At 35.7% G+C, this 18,754-nt stretch overlaps 1 protein-coding gene across 5 annotated transcripts in view; it reads right to left on the bottom strand.

Annotated features, from left to right (window-relative positions):
- LOC110451288 (phospholipid transfer protein C2CD2L-like) overlaps positions 1–18,754 on the bottom strand; it is a 115,119-nt gene that overhangs the window by 17,022 nt on the left and 79,343 nt on the right. For 2 of the 5 annotated variants that reach the window (XM_021499214.1, XM_021499215.1), the window contains exon 1: positions 701–6,180. In XM_021499214.1, coding sequence (XP_021354889.1) covers positions 701–6,037 — 5,337 coding nt within the window. In that variant the 5' untranslated portion in view covers positions 6,038–6,180. The other 3 variants (XM_021499216.1, XM_021499217.1, XM_021499218.1) reach the window with 3 other exon arrangements.

Raw genomic sequence — 18,754 nt, 5'->3', positions numbered from 1 at the left:
ATGTCATCTCACATGATTGAGAAAATTCCCACAAGGCAGCGGTATTGATACAGCAAAGACAAGCAAGAGCAATCTTTATGGACCAGAAGAAGAAACATTTTGGAGATCTGAGAAGGTAATGGACAGCAGATGAGAGTACTCCTAGGGGGTCTAAGCAGAGCAGCAAGAGAGCAATGTGTGGGTGAAAGTATTGAAAAGAGTTGTTGAAAGTTTACTTCTAAAAGATTAGAAAATAAATGGTGTACTTTTTCGAACCACAACACCAAACAAGACTATAGTGAGGGAAATTTNCCCCCCCCCCCCCCAAACTATGCCAAGGGTTAAATGTCAAGATAAGACACCATTTACCATGTTTCAATTATATCTGTTTATTTTTTAACTCATTCACCCCTACATATTTAAACTGGACTTGCCCAGTCTTTGATTCGGTAAGGTTCAAGTGTGACTTTAGGGGTGAATGAATTAAGCTTGAACACAAGCCAGGGCTTTCCAATACAGATTGGTATCTCATGAACAAAGAACAACTTTTTGTTTTGTGTTATTTTGGTTTATGGTTTTTAATTTGTGGAAGTTATCTCTAAATCTAAATAATAAATTCCTGAACTCGAACCTGAGAACCACTAGGAGTACTCTCCATGGGCTTTTGAAAAAACAAAAATCCAGTTCATAACACCGTTAAACCTGCAGTGCCGAGCCCTACCTTGTGCTGCCTATCAGCAGCGGAGGAGCTCCTAGGCAGAGAGCCAGCCCGTTTTGGAGTACTCGCATCTTTGGAGGACTTTGAAGAACGGGGAAGGGTATTATAATCTCTTTTGGGGCGAAACACACGACCAGACATGGGAACGGATTCAACACCTGGAAGGGTTTCTGGGGAAACATTGGCATCCTCTATTTCAGGTTTTGGGGATTCTGCAGACTCAGGTTTTTGAGGAATTTGAATATTGTCAATCACAGACTGTGGGGTTAGGTTGATGTCTTCTGTAGTTTGTGGGCGCATAACAAAACCGGGACGCTGGAGAACCTGAACATTTTCTGATGGAGGTGGCGGGTCAGTTTTAATATTTAGAGTTGTTTGTGAGTGCAAGACAAAATCGGGATACTTGACAACCTGAACATTTTCTGGTAGGGGTGGAGAACCAGTCTGAATATTTTCAGTAGTTTGTCGACTTATGGCAAAACCTGGTCTTTGGACATTTTTGACATTCTGTGAAGGAGGCTGAACATTTTCAGCTGCTTGTGGCCTAATGACAAAACCAGGTTTTGGAACAAATTGAAAATGTTCTGACAAAGGTTGGGGAGAAATCTGAATATTTTCAGTTACTTGTGAAGCACTTGGAGCACTTTCTGAGACTGAATTTTGGACAGTTGACAACTCTGTAGTCGTTGGTATCGCATTGGTATTAGCCGTTACCCACTCATCTACCCTTTTTTCTATAACCTTACTGGTGTCATCTTCTATGTCACTGCTGACTTGTTTGTACACTCTCAGAGGACGTGACAGAGAGGCATATCTCTCAGGGGTGATAACTCTTTTATTATCTGTCAACAGATCAGATACAAGTTCCTTTGGTGGACCAGCTATCTCAGTACTTTCTACTTGAACTACAATTGTTTTTGGCACAGTATCAAAAGGTTTTGCACTCAGTCTGGTTTCTATATGCATTGAGGTTGTAGACATCTTCCCTTCTCTTGATTTTGTATTAGTTGGATAACTTACAGTAGAGCATTGGGGTAACTCACAAACAGGTAATATTTCTACGGGTTTTTCACACAAATCGACTGCACCAGTATGCTCAATATGCCCAGAACCCTCGAAAAGTTCTTTTTTTTTAGCTTGCTCTGCCAAATAATTTTGTCTTCGACGTATGGCACGCATAGCAGGAGAGTCATCATCTTGTGTTTCTGACTGTGTGGGGGTGGAAAATTCATAGTCTATTGATGTTTCAGCCTCTGCAGCAGGTGAGGACAGGGTCACTTCCTCTGCTGGCAGGCTTTCAGATTCAAATGAAATATCAAGTTTTGTTGAAGAGTCTTCCTGGTCAGCATCAGCTTGAATGACAAAAGTCCCCACGGATGCCGGAACGTCTTCAATTGTGAATGATGTGTTAGACATTGTTGATACATCTTCAGTAACTACATCAACTGGTAGCACTGAACTTTCCACAGTTCCTTTATCCTCAGTAATGAAAGGTTCATCAACCGAAACTGACAAGTCCTCAACAACATCATATTTAGTAAGTGGAGAAGAAGGTTCTGGAGATTCCTGATCTGCCATTACAAATACATTCACTTTAAGACCTTCTACAGGTAAAGAACCATCCTCCTCTATAATACAAGCACCTGCAACAAGTTCAGCTTCATCAACAGGTTCACTAACAAACTGACCAGTCAAGTAAACCTCCTCACATTTGTCTTGACCACTGCTTCCATTTTGTAATTGAGAGTACTCAGATACCTCCTGTAGCAGGTTGTCAACAGCAGAGAGTTCTTCTCGTGTAGGATCAGACACAGCAACAACATCAACTGAAACAGCAGACGATTCTAACACAATATTTTCCTGCTCAGTCACTGAAGAATGTGCAGGAAGATCCTGTATAATTTCTGACACTGAAGAAATAGAAGTCAGCTTCCCCCTTTGAGCTGAAGAGAAATCCAGGGCAGTTTCCTCTGTAGCCTGGGGTTCAAGAGGTTGCATTGTAGTGTCATCAGCAGCCCTAGCTATATCTAATTGAAAACCTGAACTTTCTAGATCTCCTGGTGTTGGAGTCAAAGACTCTGGACTACTTTCTGTATCTACTTCTGGCATCTCCTGTTCACTGACTCCTGCCATCGAAACATCTGCTGAATGGCAAGAGACAGGTGAAGATGGCTCACCTGCAATGTCTGCTTCTTTTGTGGACTGATCAACTAAATCTTTTGTTGTACTTGATGGCTCAAAAGGAAACTCATCTGGTGCCAGAACAGGACTTTTTGATATGTCCTCTGCAAGGGAGGACATGTCAGAAACGATCTGTTCCATCTCCTCCAACAAAGGTGTGGATATTAGGTTCAGCTCCAGTGTTTTATCTGGCACTGCTGCATCAGAAGCTGCACCTGAAACTTCAGACTTTAATTTGTCTTCGACTTCCCCACCAGAGTGATCTACTGACACTAAATCACTGGAGGTAAAATCTGTCTCAGTACGTGGCTCCTCAGTTAATGTTATTTCAGCTATGTCGGTTGTCTCTGCTGGTGTTCTGTCATCAGCTTCAACCATTTCCCAGTCTTCCTGTGCATGTTTTACTACCACTGGTTCAAAGTCCTGGTATGTGTCTGTTGGTTCGTCTTCTATAGATATAGGAAATCTAGCTAGGTCTTCAGTTTCTACTTCAAGTTCCTCGGTCATATCTTCCATTAGAAAGTCAGATGGTACATGTATATCATCTGGTAGGTCATCATAATCTGAGAGATCATCTTCTTCCTTGAAGTATTGTTCAATAGATAAAGTTTTATCATTTGTTGACAAATCAGAAGACTGTCCAGAATCTTCTAGACCTTTCGACTGGGAATCTGCAGGTTCCTGCTCTAGAGACATTGTCTGAACATTTGTAGGTTGCCCAGATTCCTCAAGAGCGACTGCCATTTCCTGTGAAGTATGTATGACAAGTGGTTCTTCAACCTCGACAATAGACTCACACCAAACAGTGTCAGCCTCTTCAGCAGTGGCATCAACTGTGGAAGCATCAACCGACAATGACGTCTCTGTGGGCATTATCTGTGATAAGACTGTCTCTTCTGATGATACTTTTTGAGCAGCAGGTAATCTCTCAGCTGGCATAAAGGGACAACACAATACAGTCTCAGTAATTTGCTTGGATGGTTCAACTTCGGTTAAGATAACATCGTCATCAGTCTTTGCTGTTTCAGAGAGACATTGATCTGGCGATTCACTTTCAATTTGTACAGTTTTATCAGCTGATAATGTTGTTTCAGCCGGCATTGTGACTGATGAAACTGCTTCAGTTGGAGGTACCTTTTGTGCTGCCACCAACCTTTCTGCTTGCATAGCGGGACAAGATAATGCAGTCTCTTCTGGAGCAATTTGTTCAGATCGCTCTACTTCAGTCAGGACAAGATCAGCTGCTGATGCTGTGACAAATTGTCCAGATGATGCTATTTCAGTTTGAACAAGGTCATCTCCAGGCAAAACTGTTTCGAAAGGCATTGTCTCAGATAAGACTGTCTCTGCTGCAGATACTTGTTGAGCAACAAGTAATCTTGCTGCTGGCATAGAGAGACATGATAACACAGCCTCCTCAGTAGTGATTTGCTCAGATGGTTCAACTTCAGTTAAAACAACATCATCATCAGTCATTGCTGTTTCAGAAAGACATTGATCTGGTGATTCTGCTTCAATTTGTACAATATTATCCGCTGATAATGTTGTTTCTACAGGCAATGTTTCAGATAAAATTGCTTCTGTTGGTGGTACAGTGGGACAAAATGATACGGTCTCTTCTGGAGTAATTTGCTCCAATGGTTCAACTTCAGTTAATATAACATCACTGTCTGTCTTTGCTGTTTCAGAAAAACATTGATCTGGCAATTCACTTTCAATTTGTACAATATTATCACCAGACAATGTCGTTTCAACAGCCATTGTCTCTGATAACACTTCCTCAGCTGGAGGTACCTTCTGAGCTGCTAACACCCTTTCTGCTGGTAACAAAGAACATGGTGTGGTTTCTTTTTCCAACACAAATTCTTGTGATGGCTCAACTTCAGTAAGAACAAAGTTTTCTGAACTTGAGCACTTGGTATGCTCTGCAAGTGCAACTTCTGTTTGTTCTTCATGAACACCTTTTATGTACACCACTGATTCTGGAAATATCTTGGTTGTAATGGCAGAATGTTGAGGGGGTACGGTAGCAGGTATAGCCTCTGGCTCAGGTGTGAGTTCAAGCTCATGAGAAGGTTCAGGTGTGAAAACCTTTGCAGTGACTGCTGCATACTCCACTGGTTCTGTCTCAGTTCCCTGAACTAGTTCAGCTTCATGAGAAAGTTCAAGTGCTTCCGAATGCTCAACACCTATTTCTTCAAATTGTTTGGGTTCATCAGAAGGCTCTGGGGTGAAGACCTTAGATGTGACTGCTGCATATTCTTCAGGCTCAAAGATAGTGTGTTCTAATGGTTCAGGTGAGCATTTGATTTGTTCAAACGGCTCTGATTTAAACACTTCTGTTGTGACTGTAGTATATACCTCTGCTGCAGAATTCATTTCATCCAACAGTTCTACTGCTGCAGTAGATTCACCAAGAAATGGCTCTATGGCCTGTTCTGATGTTAAACATGCTGTGTCAGTGGATAGCTCAGTCTGTTCTGAAGCTACTGCATCAATCTTTTCAGATTTGAAGTAGTGTGAGGAGGCGCCTTCTGTAAGATCTTCAGTGGATGAGTGAGAGATATACTCATCATCGTGAAATGACGAGCATGAACTATCGTCTGCAAAGGGGGAACAGGATCTGGAATGTGCTACAACCCCAACACATGTCGAATCGAGAGCAACCTCTTGACATGTTTCTTTTTCTACTTTTTCTGGCACTGAGTCTATGACTGGTTCAGGAGCAGTGTCATATTCAAAGTTGTGACTCGATTCAATTTGAGATTCAGTAATCAAAGAGGTTTCCTCTTTACTATCATTTTCACTAGATGAAGAAACAAGAGGAACCTCTGGAGTTATCTCTTCAGTGAAGTTTTTGGTGGGAATTTCAGATGAAACATCATGACCAGATTCAATTTGTGATTCAGAAATTAAATCTGGTTTATGTTGAACATCTTCGGTTGGAATGTCAATACTAGAATCAAGGAGAAATTCTGATAGATCAGGTACATCGTCTCCTAGAGAATAGGTTACTTCAAAGATTACATTTTCATCTAGTAAGTCAATGGTTGGGGTGTGTTCGGGCAGCATTTCTAAAATTTTGTTTTCAGTTTCAAACTCTGGGGTTGAATTTTTGTTTTGGTCAGGAAAGAATTTCACCTCTGCTGGAGGATGCATTCCAGCGGGGGTGAATTTAGGAAAAGAGGATTCTTCAAAGCATTCTGCTTGGTCAGAAATTTCAGGATTGAAACTGCATTCAGATGTAGGAGAGGTGTGAGACTTGGCAGAAGAAGAAGAAAGATTTGAGCTTTCTTGAAAGTGCTCTACCACAGCGTCAGAAGTGACAGTTGTTTCTTCTACTGGGGACGACTCAGCCTGTGGAACAGTGACCTCACTAGGTGGCGCTGTTATCTCCTCAGATGGCTCGGTAGAGTCCTAATAGACAGACAGTACTAATAGAATAAAGTTGCTTTGAAATAACACACTTAAACACTTATTGAGTCCAAGCCGCAGGGATCATGGAAGATCATCATCCTTGATATTCAGGGGTTTCGCTCACTTTCACTCTCTACACCCCTGGAATATGTCATAGCAAAATTGAAGGCAAGAAGATAGCTGTTTGATTGGTCTTACCAATCGCTATGCTGATACCTGTCCTTTGAAGAGTACAAAGGAGCGACACTCGACTTCAAAGCCTGTCATTTTTTACCGTTACGCAACCGCGATATTCTTTTGATGTACATCAAAGGATTTAACTAGTCTTCTTGTTTCATCAACAAGGTGGCACACACTGAGCCTTTAATTTTGCTATGACACATTACAGGGTGTTGAGAGCGAAAGTGAGCAAAACCCCTGGAGAATGGAGGATGGGAAGATCATTAGTCTATCATTAGTAGAAATGGGTGATTCAGATATTTCTACTGAGGAGTGTAGAATTTGGAAAAGTATTAGCATTCACCCCTGAAATTTCATAATGAACTATTCCAACCTTTGCACTGGAAAAGTTCAAATCTGTCATCAGGGGTGAACGAGTGAAACACAACATCCAAGACGCAAGAGCAACACTAAAGGCAGCAAAATTTCTGCTATTGCTTTTCAATCAATGTTTAGATAGCGTCTTGCTGTGAGCTGATGACGAAACATCGAAATAATATAGGTCATTTAGTGCACTCCTGAGGGGGATACATGTATCCCATAGGAGTGTTCTATATGGAACAGAAGTATCCTACAGCCATAGAGGTGCATGGGAGAAAATGGAGCATATGAAATACCTGTGTTAAAATAAAAGGAAATATATAAACAGAGGTCAACTTCAGTAAAATTTCATTAGAAAGTTTTGTGATACCAAGTTAACGAGTCGTTTCACTTAAACTAGACTGTCACTAAGGTGGCATAGTAGTGAATGCCTAGCAGACAGATAGCATTCATGAAATAATGAGTTGTTAACATCCCTAACATTACTTCAGATTTCAAACTTAGATATTTAGCTTTCACAGAAATAATAATCCACCATTTTTTGTAACAGGATTTCCTATACCACATTCATATCATACTATCTATTTATAGAACACCAGTTTAACTTGTACGTGAATTCTTAACTTATTACTTCTTTATTCAAATAAGAGCATAATCACTCCCTGAAGAAAAAATGATATTGAAAGAAAGAAAGATATACAGCCAGGGTTTCAAACTTATAATGTCCATCAGACCAAATACACAAAATAATTCACATGGGGTTTTTCAGTAGCTTCAAAAACAAGTTCGAATTTCAAAATCTGTAAAATACACAACACAAAACGGGTCTGGGCACAGAAATCTAATTCCTTTGACAATAAAACTCAGGATAATGACATCAAACTTAAAACTATATGCTACCTTAGTGTGACATGCATCTTTTTTAAAAGAGTTCTACTTTATGAAAACTGTTAGATAATTATTTTATTGTTGACTTGTTAATGAAATATTTTAAAACACATATAGAATATATGCATTGATCTTTATTATTATCATATAATGCTAACTGAAAGTGTTTAAGGGAGGTAACTCAGTGCTAACTGAAAGTTTTTAAGGGAGGTAACTCGTCGAGCTAAAAACAAATCACAGGTTAATTGTGTAAGGTAGCATATATCCTTTACTTTACCAAAAAGTACAGGTAAAACATTAAGGTGGCATATATCCTTAACTCCAACAGAAAATCACAGGTAAAATATATATGGTAGCATATGTCCTACCAAAACTATGAGGGAGATAACTCTGACACAAATCACAGGTAAAATGTGTAAGCTAGCATATATCCTTAACTTTACAACAAATAACAGGTCAAAGATGTTAGGAAGCATATATCTTTAACTCTAACACAAATCACAGGTAAAATATCTAAGGTAGCATATGTCTTATCAGATATATCTCAACACCATGCATTCAAAAAAATGTGAATGATTGAAAAATGAAGCTCTTAAGATGGTATCATGTGCCATGGTGGGACTTAATGAAATAAAGATTATTACAAATCATTTGATGAAACTACTTCTAAGGACTTGGCGTCATTTACAATAACAAAAGTACAAACAATTATTTTGGAACATCTATATATGGTTAGTAAAAAATGAGAGCATTCCATTCCATGAAATCCAAAAATGATGAAAGTTTTGTATGCAGTCCATGGATAATTCAGATGGTATTTGATCATAAGAGGGTACAATTATTTCACCTGACAAAAATAGAGTGTAGCTCATATAGCTTAGATAGAAACTTTTTTGTCTTAAGATCAAAGTCGCCATTTATGAAATCCATATAAAAAACATTGTAAAAGTATTTTATTATTGAAAGTATTTTATTATTGAAATATAACTGTTTATCAAATATGAAATAAAGAAATGAAGTTAATTTTGTTTCTGTATTGAATTCTTCAGTTTTCTGTCGGAATATTCAGAAGTTTAACTTATTTTTTGTCTTAAGATCAAAGTCGTCATTTATGAAATCCATATAAAAAACATTGTAAAAGTATTTTATTATTGAAAGTATTTTATTATTGAAATATAGCTGTTTACAAATATCAAATAAACAAATTTGTTTAATTTTTTTTCTGTATTGAATTTGCTGTTCGAATATTCAGAAGTTTAAACATATTGGTCATAAAAACTGGTATAAAGGAGATATCCACACTAAAACCCTAAACAGACTTGATTTCTATTGGTCAAACAGCTTGTTTCCATGGTTCAACATGGAAATAAGAGCTTTACTATTAATTGTTTTAAATATTCTTAATTAGATTAACTCTATGTTCCCTGTTTATCAGGCTACCAGTTTTGATAAATAATGTAACAGATTTTGTGAACAAGAATTCCACGGGATGTGTCGCCCTCTCGGAGCTTTTAGTAAGAAAAATGTTTTGGCTTGAGTTATCGCGTTAACAGATATGCCAAAACGCGGAAAGTTGAAACTCGACAGAAAACTCATAATATATGTTGAACATTATTGCTTCTAGCATTACCGTACAAAATTTGAAAGGAACTGATTAAGTAATAAAAACAGTTCTTGCATATATCACACAATGCCCTTATTTGGAAATAAAAGGGGCATTACTCCACCAAAAATGCACGTAAACTTCTGAAATGCGAACTTGTCCGAGCTATATTGGCATGCAATATGTGTACCAAGTGTGAGTTTAATCAACACAAAGGAACTCAAGTTATCGCACGAAAAGTTTGTTTCGGACGACGAAACCGACGAGGCCGACAAAGTATACCTATTTGTCGCCCGCACCAAAAATTACAATGGTCAATATTATGAGGAATTTCCTCTAATGGTCAATCATTTTTGCTTACCAATTTTACCAACATAATTATGAGGCTAATGGTTTTGAAGCATGCAATATTTACCAAAACATTTCACTGGTCAAAGTTTCGAAGCTTTTCTTTAAGATCAGTCAGTTTTGCTTCAACACACATTTGACCCCCGTCATTAAGGAGGGAAAATGTACTTGTGTTTTTGGGAATAAAGGTTTCTACATAAAACATATTTTGTCATTGTTTTAAAGCTGATCTTTGATCTGATTTGCTTATACCCTTTTGACCCTCGTGATAATGAGGGTACTGGTTTTGGTAGGGGTGCCTGGTTTGCGTGAGAGATCTGATTTGCTTACCCTCTTAACCCCCGTGATAATGAGGGAACTGGTTTTGGTGGGGGTGCGTGGTATGCGTGAGAGATCTGATTTGCTTACCCTCTTAACCCCCGTGATAATTAGGGTATTGGTTTTGGTAGGGGTGCGTGGTTTGCGAGAGAGATCTGATTTGCTTACCCTCTTAACCCCCGTGATAATGAGGGTACTGGTTTTGGTAGGAGTGCGTGGTTTGCGTGATCGGTCCATCAGTTCCCTAATGGCTGTTTCCGCCACAGACTCTACCCCGTTTATGTGCAAAACTTCTGTGGAAACACACACAAACAAACTCTATGGTCAACCAAATACACAAATAAAACACAGGCACACAAAAATCAAGGTTGCTTCATACAACATCTTAAATCCCCCCACACTATTTTTTTTTTTACAATCTCATATCGACTTTTTAGATTGTTCCTTACACCTTCCCAAATGCTATTTGACTCTTGAAACTCAAAATATTTTACTTTCTAATTAAAAAAAAATAAAAATAAAGAGCAACAAATTAAAATGTTCACCTTTTTCATTCCTTTTTAATAGGATATTAATCACAATATATAAAAATAAATACGTGATGACATGTGCTAAAAACTAAACTAACTAAATATTAAAAGAATTTGAACTATCAGCAAAATAAAGCTTCAAATAACATATCTAGGAGAAAAAATTACTGGATTATCCCCCTGTTGTCAATTTCTGTGTATCAGCTGATACAATTTTTATATGATGTCATTCAAAATAAATCATGTTAATTTCTGTAGACATAAAAAAATCTCGTTTTCTTCCTTACAATCATGAAAATAGAAAATAGTACAAATCTAATGACTATAAACACTGACATCTACAAATGCAAATAATTTAATAGGTTTATATACTTTCGATTTGCTATTTTTAGATATATACAATTCAATACAATGTGTAATGAGGTTCAATTGTTTGCAGGAATTTTGACTGATTGATTTCAATAAAATATGTTTGAATGAAGAGGTTTTTATCTCTAAATATATTTACACATCTATTTGACAACAAAATTATGTCAGAATCTGTCAACCAATTCTACAGAAGTAGTCTTAACCCTTTCACCCCTAGGTAACTTTAGTAGACTCTATCATACATTGATCTGGATGAGTCCATTATGGTCTACAGTGGTGAAAGGGTTAAGTTCCCCTATTGGGCAATGTCCCTCTGTCCCCAGTGTGTATTTCTCTTTAAATCACCTAAACTGTATTACCCAAAGGCTAACTAAGACTTTAAGATTTTATTGTATATCATTTGAAATGGACACTTTCTTCCCTGTGCAACACCTCATCTTTATCCCTTCTTTAACATAATCAATCATACAAAATTTTAAAATCTCGAAAATAAGCTGTGGCTTATTTTGGTTTTTAGTAAGGAATCCTGGTTTTATTTTTCAAATCTGGCCTATTTTCAAGACTGTCTTATTTTCAAAGCCATTTAGACAGTAAGACATTATTTCAAGGTTGTCTTACTTTCAAAGCGTTTTAAATGGTCCAGGCCAAAAATATATCAATTGAATATTGCTAAAAATATTTGAAAGCAATAACCGTAAATATTTGTGTAATTTGCAGATTTTTTTTTTTTCGTTACCAAAAGTTCATCGATTTGCACAGTCCCAAATCTTTTAAAGATGAACATTTAAAAACTGCCATTTTTTCAAATAAGGCTTATATCGAGATTTGAGCGTATTTGTATATAACCCAATCTAAGGTGCTAAACAGTTCAGTTGTTATGGGTCAGTATTTCAAGCAGCTCATTTTCAATATCAAAATACTTCAATACTACATCGAAGTAACTGTAATAACTAACCCAGACTGTATAATACTCTATGGATATTAAGTGGTGATTAAGGATAAACTGACTTGCTCAAGGACAAAGCCATATCGTTCTGTCTGCTGGTATAGAACCAAAACTTTGAAGTATAAAGACTGACAAACTATAAGATGTACTAGATTGCCCCATGATGAAATGTGTTTTGGTTATCAAAAGGATACCCAGCCAGATAGTGCTGCTACATGAAATCGTCTTTAAAAGTTCACCTATACAAAATTGAAGAATTACTACATGTACTAGTAAAATGCCCCACATGTTTTTAAGAATTTTGTTTTTGTATTATACATAAAAAGTATCAGTAATAAAAACGCTAGATAACAGGCATACTACAAACACATTCACAAGGACATGATCAGCACAAAACAGTCCCATGATCTGATTCGTCCAACAATAATAAAACACTTAAATGATTGGTCAAACATTCCCATGAAATGATTGGCTGACAAAGCATTCATGTTACAATTTGATTGGTCGATATAATAACATAAATAATGATAATGTGATTGGTCAAGCATAACACAAGATCTAGCTGGTCACATGACAGGCATTTGATATGATGATGCATTCCTATGGTTTTATTTATTTAAACAGTCAGTTCTACTTTCATTTTAGGCATAACAAACTCACCTGTCCATATGATTTTCGGTCTGAAAAATGTTAGATCTTATCATATAGCATACTGATTTCCCTTCAAATTGCATATCTTTTTATTTTTCTTAGAAGCACATGACCTTGACCCTTCACTGCATGCAATGCTGACCGAAGAATTACTTAAACATGTAATAAATTTATACAGTCAAACTTTGTGAGATCGTCGGGAAAAATAAATGAAAAAAAACACCGATTCTGCAGCTCATGATGTTGAACATCTTTGAGGTCCTTTATATACTGAATAAGATTGATTGTTAAGTGAAGGAACACAGGGCAAGAAATTTAATTTGAAATCTATAAATATCTGACCTAAAGTAATTAGAAAAATATCTTTACATATGTATATACAGTGCAGTTTGCAAAATAAGGTGTTAAAATGACCGTGTAACATTTCAATGTTCCTATGCAGGAAATTATTTTACTTTGATTAATTAGCTGTCATTTTCAATGTTTTCATATCAATTGGACCTTGAATGTATTTTGAAATCAGCGAGAAATATGACTTTTATAAGTCAAATTTGAAAGTTAAATTTATTGATGGAATACCAGAAGTGTTATGCGAGGGAAGAAAATCCGCATTTCGCTTGACAAATAGAAAAAATTCAAATTATTTTTTATGGAAGTTTGACTGTACAATGCATTACATACCGACTTGAATATTTTGTTAATTTTTCAAAAGGGTTTGTGTTCTCCCAATTCCCTAGCAATATCATATATATATATACGAAATGAGTTCGCATTTCACAACTCTGTATCGATGATGAAATAGTTAGTCTCTATGACAAAACAAAAGGTTGCCATGATTCCTAAAGAAGTTTATATAATGCTAAATTAATGATTTTGTTATGTTACAGCTGTTTCTAGGTAAAATAAACTATTTCCTAGATGACAATTCCGTCTTTGTGTATTGCAGATTTATCTTCCCTTGGGAGCAGGTATTGATTGTTACATCATTGGTTTGTGTGAGGAAACTACGTCGTTTTCTCAAAAATTGATGACGTTACTCTCACAAACAAGTGACGTAACAATCAATCCCTGCCTGCTCCCAAGAGAAGATAACTCTGCAATACGCAAAGACGGAATAAGATTTCAATGGAGACTGAGCTGGTTTCCAGTGCTGCTGTAAACCGTTTCTACGGTGATATAAATGGCTGATGATGGTGATATGAGTGGTTTCTATGTTAGCAGGAATGGTTTCCATGGTGACCAGACTTACCTGATGAAGATGAGACTGATCGGTCCTGTGGGAGAGACTGAGAGGTGGAATCTGAGCCATCATAATCGTATACGTTGGTGTGCTTCTCGATGTAATTGGGTGATCCTACAAAATCAATAAATACATCATTTAATTGATCAGTCATCTTATTAATTTCTTCTTGAGAGAAATCAGAAATAAAAATCAACAAACTGCTTTATAGAAAAAGTATTTGAATTAAACTATTTCTTATTATTGTTGTTGGTTTTTTTTGTTAAAAGGAAATCTGCTATATTAATTTTGAGCTAAAACTTCAGTATCATAACAGGTACATAATGTTTTAAACATTGACAGACAAATGATTCCTATATCAATTGATCACACTGTAAGATCTTATATACATGTACCTAACTATCAATAAATTGTACAATATACTTTTAAAAGCTCAAAGATACAATTTTTTCTGCCAAAAAATATCTTTTAACATCAGTTATTTTGGGGACAAATTCTTTTGAAATCATGTCTTTTGAAGATTTTCATCAGAAATAAATATATCGCTCCATGATGCATTAATTAACTGCAGAATGCCAAAAACGACAAAGTAAATTTTTTGAAGCAAAGATTTTAAAATCATGCCAATAAATAGCCCAAGAGCTTATGATTTGCAGAACACATATTATTTGAACTGATAGTCAGAATTTGCAGAAAAAATATGATTATTGTTTACGGGTAAATATGTTAAATGACACACAGTTAATAAGATATATACAGTGCGATCAAACTGGTAAAAAGTGCAAAACATCTTATTGAAAGTCCTGATCACCTGGCTGTTTGCTTATATTCTTGAGCATGATCAAGTGCAAAGCTTCTGGTTGACAGGGAAACACTGCTTGGGGGAAAATCTCAAAAATACTTAGTCAATCAGAGAGATATTGCAGAAGGACAGACTTAAATTTCTTTTTCTGGACATCGCCCCCTGTAAGAAATATCACCCCCATGATGAAATCTGTACCTATATATTAGCAAAAATACTCAGGCACTCAGACAGATATTGAAGGAGGACGGACTTATATTTCTTTTTCTTGACATCACACCCTGTAAGAAATATCATCCCCCGTCATGAAATCTGTACCAATATTAGCAATACCACTTTTAAATATTTTAAATATTTTCAATACAAGGTTAAAATACAATACCGAAAAATCACCTTTTTTAATAATTTCAAAAACAATATAAAAGTTATTTTTAAGTTAAACTAGATACTATAACAGCTAATTTCAGCCAATTTAAAAGCACATTTTTATACACTGTGCTCACCATCTACTTGGGCTCCCTGTCGGCCATGACGTGCTCGTTCTGTTGTTGTGGTTGTCTTGGTGACGAGAGTGCCCCCTGGTGTTTTAGCCTGGTTAACCTCGACGGTGCGTTTCGGTGACATTGCTGCTATGGTCTGACGTACACTTTCAGCTTCTATTGGATCCAGAAAAAGAAACTGCAAAAACAAAGATGGTCTGCCATTTAAAATGTGACAACAAAATAAATGGTCATTTGCTGAGGCCCTTTTCTATCGTTACGATTCATAAGGCAATAAGCCCATGCCTGGTAATTATAATATGCTCACCCACGTTTTTTGTCTTTCTTGCATTTTAGGAGAAAAGCCAACATATATGCTATTACATTGTCCTGCTATACGCCCCTTCCCCTATTTTTGTCGGAGGTTATTTTATGTGCTGGCCAGCTTGGCTTATTGCAAGATAATTATGATAATAAAAAAATCCAGACTTTGATTGTGCTAATTATATGAAGCTTTATGAAAACAACCTCTCTCACTTTCTATACTATCTCTGCAGTTCATTTGATTAATGAAAAGGTCTATAGTAGACTGTGGATTCATGTCTTAATATTGACTAACGTCAGAGCAAGGTAAAACCTGCAAATCTTTACTTTGAAATTACACCTTTCCTTCACCACACAAAACGTAAAAAGCCTGTTGGGACTGGATTTTGAACCATACAATTTATGAAGTAATCTACCATTTTTATACATTCTTACAATCTTGCATACATTGCACAATAAATGGTGTGATAATAGTTTATATTTTTTAAGATTTGCCAACACACCAATAGCATGGTCATATAATAGGTTTGAATTTTGTATATATCTATTTAAAAAAAAAAAAAAAAAAACAACAACCTCATATCGTTGACATTATTGAAATTAAAATTTATTAAATACATTACGAAACAATTGTTCATATTACTTTGTTGAAATGTGTATTTAAAATGACTTTCATTATGAAATGAAGTTTTGCAAAATTTTGATTCTACTACAATCCTTATGGGTATTTTTTGTTTTGTTTTTTCCTTTGTTTTTATTTTTGGTTAGATTTAAAGACCATTCACAACAGCTTCGAAGATCACAGATTATTTCTTTGCATACCACGTTATTATCTAGCAGAAGGCAAATTAGAGTTATTTCCCTTTGGATACAAAGACTACAGTTCTGGGGTAACAATTCTCCTGTAGCCAATAAGCATCAACAGCTGTGAATATGAAAATTGTAGGAGAGTCTACTTGAGACTTAGAAATCATTTACAAAAATCTCCTGCCTACTAATCAATTTTCCTTTTTGTCTTTTATTTGATCTTTTTTGCATTTGAATTAATAAGAGAGTAATAGATTTTCTGATCACACTTAGTAAACTACCAATACGCATATTCATTTTGTTTAACTCACTCACCCCTTAAGTTTCATAATGAACTATTCCGACCTTTGAATTGGAAGAGTTCAAATTTGTCTTCAAGGGTGAATGAGTTAATTGTTTAAATATAGACATACAACTTTTAAGACTTTGAAATATTATTCTGACAAAAAAAAATGCTTTTGTATTTTTTACTTTGACTATAATGTACCTGAATCACATGTATTGTTAAATGGATCAACATTTATGAAATTTGTTTATTTCATTCAATGATAAACACACACTCTCTTAAAGATTCTGAAAAAAAAAATATATCTGAATTTAATATTCAATAAACATAGACAAGAGAAACAATTAGTATGAATTACAATCAAAAGAGACATTTAGTAAATTGTTGTAAAGAAATGGGGTTCAGTCGTGAAAACAAAAGTGACATTAAGTTAATACAAAGATGTAGTTACAAAAAAAACAGGGTTCAAGTCAGGGAAAGGGAAGAAAAGCTAACATGAAGAAAATAATTTAAGGAAATAAAAAGAAAAATATCTTGAAACATATTCTCCATGTCCGGTAGCCAAAATGTGTGACTGATATTCATCTAATACAACAATGATCTGTTTTCTTCATCACATTTTGATAATGATTGATATTTTGCACTTTTTAGTGGTCATGCATCTTTAATTTTCAGAAGTACGATATTATCAAATTAGTATGTGAGGGGAGGAGTTTGTACACTGTCTGAGTAAAACCTGCTCAACCCAGGACACGGCAAGCTGTATTTCATATTTAACTCATTCACCCCTACATATTTACACTGGACTTGCCCAGCCTTTGATTTGGTCAGGTTCCAATGTGACTTTAGGGGTGAATTGGTTAAATAGGTGATACACTGTCAAGTTTTTTTGAGCAGGGAATTTTTTTTTCATTTTCTGCAGCAACATTTATTCCCAAAACAATACATGTTTTTAAATCAGTAGGTATTTAATGCATCTTTATAACAGCAATGTGCCAAATCTGGGGGAAAACAAGATTCTGTAAAATTGATAATTTTAGCAAGTTTGCAAAAAATATAGATTAATTGGGGAAAAAAAGAAGAGTATTCATAACTTAATCGAATCTGACAACAACCTGAAACGCTAGTTAACCCACTCACCCCTAAACTCACATTGGAACCTTACCAAATCAAAGACTGGGCAAGTCCAGTTTAAATATGTAGGGGTGAATGAGTTAATAGCTTCTTACTCTTGTTTCTTTGCACGGAAGTTTGCGCTAGTCAGGGGACATAACTCTTGATAGTCAATTATCTATATGGAAATTGTGACACATTTTGTATTTTCTTGCTGAGAACTTTAATTTTTTGCAGCATGGAATTAAAATGTTTGCAAAAATGACTCATTTTAAAGATTTGGAATATGTATTTAACATTTGAAGACCAACCAAATATTATTGCGCCAGGGTGGTTATAATTATTGTTCAACAATCAGTGCTTAGTTATAAATCAACATTAGTTAGGTGGTGTGGTGCTGGAAAATGCCATAAGTATGCAAATATCAAATATGAAATCAATATCTCACACCCCGCTACATTAAATTCTTATCTAAGTACTCTGGTTAGGGGTCACCTTAGTATTTGACCTTTGTGACCTTGGTTAGGGGTCACCTTAGTATTTTACCTTTGTGACCTTCATTTCAACCAATCCCATTGGCAACATCACAGAGATTGATCAATGTTGGAAAATGTTTGTCACCAATCACAGCCCTCAGAAGGATCACTGATGCATAGTTGATTTTTTTTAGATTTTATTTTTTAGTTTTGGTAAAAGTTTCAACAATGGCGATTCTTATAGAGAATTTATACATTATAAATAAATGTAATTTGTTCATCTACATATCAGTGTATCACCATGTAAAATGTCAAAATAGTTATAGTCTCTTTGTTTGTGAGATAAGGACCTTAGCTCTTTGGTTTATTTTTAGTAACACTGACCTCGACCTTTACCTTAGAAACTATGAAATTCCTACTGAACATTTATGTATCACAGTGTACGACAATATCAAATTCTATTTTTAGTAACACTGACCTTGATCTTAGAAACTTTGGAGAAATTCCTATTGCACATTTAGGTATTACAGTGTACGACAATGTCCAATTCTATTTTTAGTAACACTGACCTTGATCTTAGAAACTTTATGAAATTTCTTTTGCATATTTAGGTATGACAGTGTACGACAATGACCAATTTTATTTTTAGTAACACTGACCTTGACATTAGAAACTTTGAATTTCCTATGCACATTTAGGTATGATAGTGTAGGACGATGTCCAATTCTATTTTTAGTAA

This window comes from Mizuhopecten yessoensis, unplaced genomic scaffold, assembly GCF_002113885.1.
Source record: "Mizuhopecten yessoensis strain PY_sf001 unplaced genomic scaffold, ASM211388v2 scaffold5913, whole genome shotgun sequence".
NCBI classification, from domain to species: Eukaryota; Metazoa; Mollusca; class Bivalvia; order Pectinida; family Pectinidae; genus Mizuhopecten; species Mizuhopecten yessoensis.
Note: the sequence above shows the minus strand (reverse complement) of the source record. Positions and strands in the feature narration are given on the sequence as shown.